Here is a 7,693-nt window from a genome sequence, read left to right as displayed (position 1 = left end):
TCACAAAAATGAGCACAGACAGCTGTAGCTGCAGCAAGAGCAACGCTGATAACGCGCTCCATCGCCTCCATCACCTTCACGCTCCATCACCTCCATCACCTTCACGCTCCATCACCTCCATCACCTTCACGCTCCATCACCTCCATCACCTCCATCACCTTCACGCTCCATCACCTCCATCACCTCCACACTCAATCACCTCCATCACCTCCACACTCCATCGCCTCCATCACCTCCATCACCTTCACACTCCATCACCTCCATCACCTTCACACTCCATTGCCTCCATCACCTCCATCACCTTCACACTCCATCACCTCCACGCTCCATCGCCTCCATCACCTCCATCACCTTCACGCTCCATCACCTCCATCACCTCCACACTCCATCGCCTCCATCACCTTCACGCTCCATCACCTCCATCACCTCCACACTCCATCACCTCCACACTCCATCACCTCCATCACCTTCACACTCCATCACCTTCACGCTCCATAACCTCCATCACCTCCACACTCCATTGCCTCCATCACCTCCATCACCTTCACACTCCATCACCTCCACGCTCCATCGCCTCCACACTCCATCACCTTCACGCTCCATAACCTCCATCACCTCCACACTCCATCGCCTCCATCACCTTCACGCTCCATCACCTCCATCACCTCCACACTCCATCACCTCCACACTCCATCACCTCCATCACCTTCACACTCCATCACCTTCACGCTCCATAACCTCCATCACCTCCACACTCCATCACCTCCATCACCTTCACACTCCATCGCCTCCATCACCTTCACGCTCCATCACCTCCATCACCTCCACACTCCATCACCTCCACACTCCATCACCTCCATCACCTTCACACTCCATCACCTCCATCACCTTCACGCTCCATAACCTCCATCACCTTCACGCTCCATCACCTCCATCACCTTCACGCTCCATCACCTCCATCGCCTCCATCACCTCCACACTCCATCACCTCCACACTCCATCACCTCCATCACCTTCACACTCCATCGCCTCCATCGCCTCCATGCTCCATCACCTCCATCACCTCCACACTCCATAACCTCCATCACCTTCACGCTCCATAACCTCCATCACCTTCACGCTCCATCACCTCCATCACCTTCACGCTCCATCACCTCCATCACCTCCACACTCCATCACCTCCACACTCCATCACCTCCACACTCCATCACCTCCATCACCTTCACACTCCATCGCCTCCATCGCCTCCATGCTCCATCACCTCCATCACCTCCACACTCCATCACCTCCATCACCTTCACGCTCCATAACCTCCATCACCTTCACGCTCCATCACCTCCATCACCTTCACGCTCCATCACCTTCACGCTCCATCACCTCCATCACCTTCACGCTCCATCACCTCCATCACCTTCACGCTCCATCACCTCCATCACCTTCACGCTCCATCACCTTCACGCTCCATCACCTTCACGCTCCATCACCTCCATCACCTTCACGCTCCATCACCTCCATACTCCATCACCTCCATCACCTTCACGCTCCATCACCTCCATCACCTTCACGTTCCATCACCTCCATCACCTTCACGTTCCATCACCTCAATCACCTCAATCACCTCAATCACCTCCATCACCTCCATGCTCCATCACCTCCATCACCTTCACACTCCACCGCCTCCATCACCTCATCACCTCCACGCTCCATCACCTTCACGCTCCATCACCTATATCACCTTCACCTCCATCTCCTCCATCACCTTCACGCTCCATCACCTATATCACCTTCACCTCCATCTCCTCCATCACCTCCATCATTGGCTCTGTCCTTCTGCCTCTCTTGCGTCTCTCCTTTCATGCCCTCTGTCTGGGTAGCTTTATCTGTCAGTGTCTCTGTCAGTATGATCCATCATTTTTATAAGATGGTACTGTGGGTTTACTCTAAACCAACTCAGCAGTACTGTGGGTTTACTCTAACATTAACCCAGCAGTACTGTGGGTTTACTCTAACATTAACCCAGCAGGGGTGCGTTTCCCAAAATGTTCGTAACTCTAAGTACTTTGTAACCTCGTACTTACGAATATTCTTAAATTTACGAGTGTTTCCCGAAACTCTTCGTAACTTACTTACGTCGTTCGTAAGTTAAGAATATCCGGACCCATTCGTAACTCACTAAGTACTTCTTAACTCGAAGCTCACGTGCAGTTCTACCTCAAAAAGGATAGAGCCGCTACTTTCACTTGCGCTGGTTTTAAGCACGACATTACAACATTTGTGTTATGTGTATAATTAGCCTAGTAGCCTATTTTCTTTTGAAGTAATTATATCGTATACATCGCAAATGACCTACTTTGAATTCTTTAGCATTAGTTTATATGTTCCCAATATTTAATTTAATCTCTCCGTTCATCATCGTGCAGTTGATAGCGTTTCAGACTTTCACAATTAATGTATTCTTTGCAAAGAAATGGCTACAAGTTGGCCTATTAAGCTTGTTTTAACTTAACCAATAAAATGGATCGATTAATCGGTAGCACATATAAGTAACTTGGATTAAGGATAGGTTGTGTGATGAACATGGCAGCTCTTCAAAGAGTATTGCCTTTGAATGGAAGATATAATTTAAGAAGACGACTGTAGTTCGCCTGAATGCAGAATTTTGCCCTTAGCCCCACAATGCAGTTACTGACTGCCCTCCGGTTTTATGCCACAGGTGGGTTTCTGCAGACTGTTGGTGATGTCCACGGACTAGGCAAAGCTGATGTATCTAAATGTGTGCATGCTGTTACTAAAGCATTGCTTCGCCATGCAACAAAAAAAACTAAATTATATATATATATAATTTCCTAGGACCAAAATTGGTTTTCATGCAATTGTAAACATTCCTGGCGTTTTTGACTTGACTACAGAAGTCATGCCACCATGCCTGATCTCGTAACCATCTGTGCAGTTAGAACACACACACACACACACACACACACACACTAGTGATTACTAGGGGGCTGTGGATCACACGTGCCCAGAGTGGTGGGCAGCCCTAGCCCGGCGCCCGGGGAGCAGTTGGGGTTAGGTGCCTTGCTCAAGGGCACCTCAGTCATGGCCTCAGGTCTGGGAATCGAACCCATGACCCTCCGGCCACAAGACCAGTTCCCTACCACCAGGCCATGACTGCCATGACTTAAATTATAAAATTTAAAACTAGCATTTGTATTTGGGGCATGGAATTTCCCCTTCTTCTGAGGTGGGGAATTATAGAAAAAGTTTGAGAACCACTGGGTTAGAGTAAACCCACAGTACTGCTGTGTTAGTGTTAGAGTCAGTGGCAGACTTAGCTATTTGGGGGCTCAAGGCGAATTTAGCTAGGGGGCCCATCAACATTAATATGCGAGAAATAAGTTAGCTAGTCAGGGGGCCCATACAGTGGGCTGCAGTGGGAGGGGCCCAAGGCAATTGCCTAGCAACGCCTCTATGCAAAGAACGCCTCTAGTTAGAGTAAACCCACAGTACTGCTGGGTTAGTTTTAGAGTAAACCCACAGTACTGCTGGGTTAGTGTTAGAGTAAACCCACAGTACTGGGTTTCCCCGATAACGAACGATCTTAGAAAGTTATGAACAACTTTAAGAAAGACGTAACTTTAAAAGCGGAGGACAAATTTCGATTGTGGTGTAAAAAAATCACAATTGACAAAATAAGGCACATTTGCAATTTTACAATTAATTTATTGAACTAAATTCAATAGGGGTGGCAAACATAATTTGTTGACGGGGGGGGGGGGGGGGGGGGGTGGCGAACGTGATTTGTTGACGGGGGCAGGCCTGTACAAATTCATTAAAGGGCCAAATCTAGCCCTGGTTCACACTGTTCCGCAGACATTTTAAACATCCGGGGCTTATGCAAAACTGAACAGGCATTAAAACGACAGGCTTAAAAAGGTTCATTTCTTCCAATTGCTTGCGCCCCACCTGCAATACCCATGCGCCCCACACTTTGAGAAACGCTGGACTAACCTAACCCAGCAGAGCATTACATTACATTTGGGGCATTTAGCAGACGCTCTTATCCAGAGTGACTAATAAAGTGCTTTACATCTGTTCACAGAACACCATAGACAGGTCAGAATTCAAGATCCCCTTAAGCCAGACTACCACTAAACTACAGGAATCAGTGTCATTACCAACATTGTAAATAAACACAGACTCGCACTTAAACAACAGGAATTTAAAAATTATACCTATAACTGTAAATAAACATAGTCATAAATAAACAAGTACAACACCAATTGCTATATGTAGTGTTGGTGCTCAGTTAAGTACTCAACAAACAGGTGAGTCTTCAGTCTACATTTGAAGACGGCCAGAGACTGAAGTGTGGACACCGCTGTCCTTTCTCGTGTGTCTCTCTTCCTTGTCCCCACAGGAAGGTGAATAAATGTTATCGTGGACGTTCCTGCCCCATCATTGTGCACTGCAGGTACACAGGTGCACTGTGGACTTAATACACTACTTCTACATACAATATTCACTTTATGTTGTTTTTTACAGGCTTAGATCCTTTTTTACTTAAACACTTTTGTTACAATATAGTGGATCCAATGGCTTTGGTATGTTCTGTATTTAACTCCTGGGTGGATTTTCTACTTTCTCCTACAGTGATGGCACCGGCCGTACTGGAACCTACATCCTGGTTGACATGGTTCTGAACCGCATGGCTAAAGGTGGATCTTTAATACCTGTGCAACACCTAATGTTTATATAGCATCTACTATCCACATTAATCCCATATAGACTCACTTATTTGTTTAGTAGCAGGAACATATGGGTTAGGGTTATGCTTCATTTTAATTCTGCATGAAGAATGGCCAATTGATTTGCCATAGTCTTTGGTTTCTATAAAGGATGAGGTGCGTGTTGAGTAATGTAGGAAGTGTTTTGTGTCTGAGGGGTGTGTTGTGTTCCTCGTGCAGGGGTGAAGGAGATCGATATCGCAGCTACGCTGGAGCACATCCGTGACCAGAGGCCAGGAATGGTGCGCACAAAGGTGGGAGACCTCACAGCACACAGCACTACCCAGCACTCTCAAACGCTCAGTGTGTGTGTGTGTGTGTGTGTGTGTGTGTGTGTGTGTGTGTGCGCGCGCGCGCGCGTGTGTGTGTGTGTGTGTGTGTGTGTGCGCGCATGTGTGTGTGTGTGTGTGTGTTAAGCCATGCTCTCCTCTTCCTGCAGGACCAGTTTGAGTTTGCTCTGACTGCTGTAGCCGAAGAAGTGAATGCCATCCTGAAAGCCCTGCCCCAGTGAGACCAGCCAACTCACACACACACACACACACGCACACGCACGCACACATACACACACACACACACACGCATGGGAGAACCACACACTTCTTGGCCCTAGTAATTGTAGTGCTGCATGAACCTGCCTAGACCACTCCAACACCCACACACACATGCACACACATGTGTGCATGGACCTACACACACACACACACACACACACACACACACACACACACACGTGTGCATGGACCTACACACCCACACTCACACACGCACACACGTGTGCACAGACCTACACACATTCACACAACCCTGTGCAACCAGTCTTGGGATACCATACACTGTCTCTGCCACATACACAGCCAAAAATCAGACCCGTTCCAGACGGTCAGACCCGTTCCAGACGGTTCAGTGTTCCTGGTCCTCTTTCTCTCGTCCACGCTAGTGAGCTGCTGTAATCCTCCTGTTTGCTCCATTGGACAAGGCCTCATACTCCCGTCTCATAACCATGGCGATAGCTTTGTCTCCGTCCCGGCTAAGCAGTGCTCTGAATGTTTTTCCCAGGATTCCTTTGGTTGTAGACAGCAGCTCTCGTGGACTAGAGGGCGAGTGGTTTAGAGAGCTCATCTGATCTGAGATCTGTACACACATGTCTTTCTCTCTCTTCCTCTCTTCATCTATCTTAATTGTGACCAATTTATTGTACTTTCCCTGTTGCATAACAGTATAAAAATACATAAAAAATATGTGATAAAGTATCAGGTGATTAATAAAAACTGTTTTGTGAAGTGATGCAGCAGCATAACTGTACACGTGTCTTTATGTTTTATGTGTATTATATGTACGCGGCTCTATGTTGTGTGCATTGTTATTTTGTATGTTGTGGTCATTTTATACTTGTATGTTTTCTTGGTTCCTGTTCCTGTGCAATGAGACATGGGCTCCCCCCCCCCCCCCCCCGGCTCCCTCTAGGTCAGGGGTGACCTCATGACTTCATGACCTCATGAGGTGAACATATAGGGGCCATCCATTCATCCTGGCATTCCGGGAGGAGTGTAGTATACTATACACTGCCATCTTCTGGTGAAATTAAATAACTTTTTTGGACTCTACTGCCATCTCCTGGTGAAATAAAATGCTGTGGTCAACAGGCTTCTTGCCGGAAAATTTGAATGGGGCCGCATTAGGGCCCGCATATAAGTGTAGACGGTTCACAAGACTTCACTCACACGAACAACTCACACAAGATGTGACGGAAATCACAACACACATGATGACAGACAATATAATTAATAATCATATGATTAATAATCACACAAATAACATGATTAATAATCACGTGTTAGTCTATCTTCCTAATGCCTGAGCGTTTTTACTGCATGAAGTACGTGCAGCCCTTGGTCAATATGCAGGATTCAGTTATTGGTCAGTATGGATGATTCAGTTATTGGTCAGATCTCGTATCTACAGCATTTTATAGAAATACAAAATCCTCTGACAAGTAGTGTCAGTATCTTCATGAAATTACAGTGGACAGATTAAAATGTCAAATCTGCTGTTGATTTGTGAGTGAATCAAAGCAACTCAACCATAAACGTACAGAAGCATCCATGAACCATTCACAGGCAAAACACCACGTCCATGACGCAGATCACAACCTGTGGTTGGGTCTAAAGTTCTGTGGGTCCCACAATACACTAGCTGTGATCCACTATCACTACAAATGCAGTAAAATCAGAACACACATTGATTCATTCATTCACACAACACAAGTGTTACATTCATTCATTAATTCTTGGCCAGCACGGTGGCTTGGTGGTTAGCACGTTTGCCTCTCAGCACTGGGGTCTTGGGTTCAAGTCCCTATCTGAGTGGAGTTTCCATGTTCTCCCCGTGTCTGTCTCCGGGATCTCCGGTTTCCTCCCACAATCCAAAGACATGGAGGTTAGGTAAATTGGCATTCCCTGATTCCCTGACAAATTCTCCCTGAGTGTGTCTGTGTGGGGGCGGCATGGTGGTGTGGTGGTTAGCACTGTCGCCTCACAGCAAGGCGGTCTGGGTTCGATTCTCGGTCTGGGCTGCTCTGTGTGGAGTTTGCATGTTCTCCCTGTGCCTGCGTGGGTTTCCTCTGGGTACTCTGGTTTCCTCCCACAGTCCAAAGACATGCGTGTTAGGTTGATTGATCACTCTAAATTGCCCGTAGTGAGTGCGTGTGCGTGTGTGTGTGTGTTGGCCTTTGCCCGGAGATGCTGGGATTGGCTCCAGCCCCCCCCCCGACCCGTGGGATTAAGCGGTTCAGATGATGTGTGTGTGTGTGTGGTTGTCTGTGACTTGTACTTGTGTTAAAATTGTAAAGCACCTTGGGTATTCTGAAAGACACTATATAAATTGAACATTCATTCACAGGGAGACAAGTG

General features: G+C 47.1%; 1 protein-coding gene across 2 annotated transcripts in view; it reads left to right on the top strand.

Annotated features, from left to right (window-relative positions):
- Positions 1-6,068, top strand: part of ptprnb (protein tyrosine phosphatase receptor type Nb) — a 27,036-nt gene extending 20,968 nt beyond the window's left edge. For both annotated transcript variants that reach the window (XM_076992632.1, XM_076992631.1), the window contains 4 exons: positions 4,418-4,471; positions 4,651-4,715; positions 4,965-5,038; positions 5,224-6,068. In XM_076992632.1, coding sequence (XP_076848747.1) covers positions 4,418-4,471; positions 4,651-4,715; positions 4,965-5,038; positions 5,224-5,295 — 265 coding nt within the window. In that variant the 3' untranslated portion in view covers positions 5,296-6,068. The remainder of the gene's footprint in view (positions 1-4,417; positions 4,472-4,650; positions 4,716-4,964; positions 5,039-5,223) is intronic.
- Positions 6,069-7,693: the final 1,625 nt, after the last annotated feature.

This window comes from Brachyhypopomus gauderio, unplaced genomic scaffold (assembly GCF_052324685.1).
Source record: "Brachyhypopomus gauderio isolate BG-103 unplaced genomic scaffold, BGAUD_0.2 sc95, whole genome shotgun sequence".
NCBI classification, from domain to species: domain Eukaryota; kingdom Metazoa; phylum Chordata; class Actinopteri; order Gymnotiformes; family Hypopomidae; genus Brachyhypopomus; species Brachyhypopomus gauderio.
This window is presented reverse-complemented; position numbering and strand designations above follow the sequence as displayed.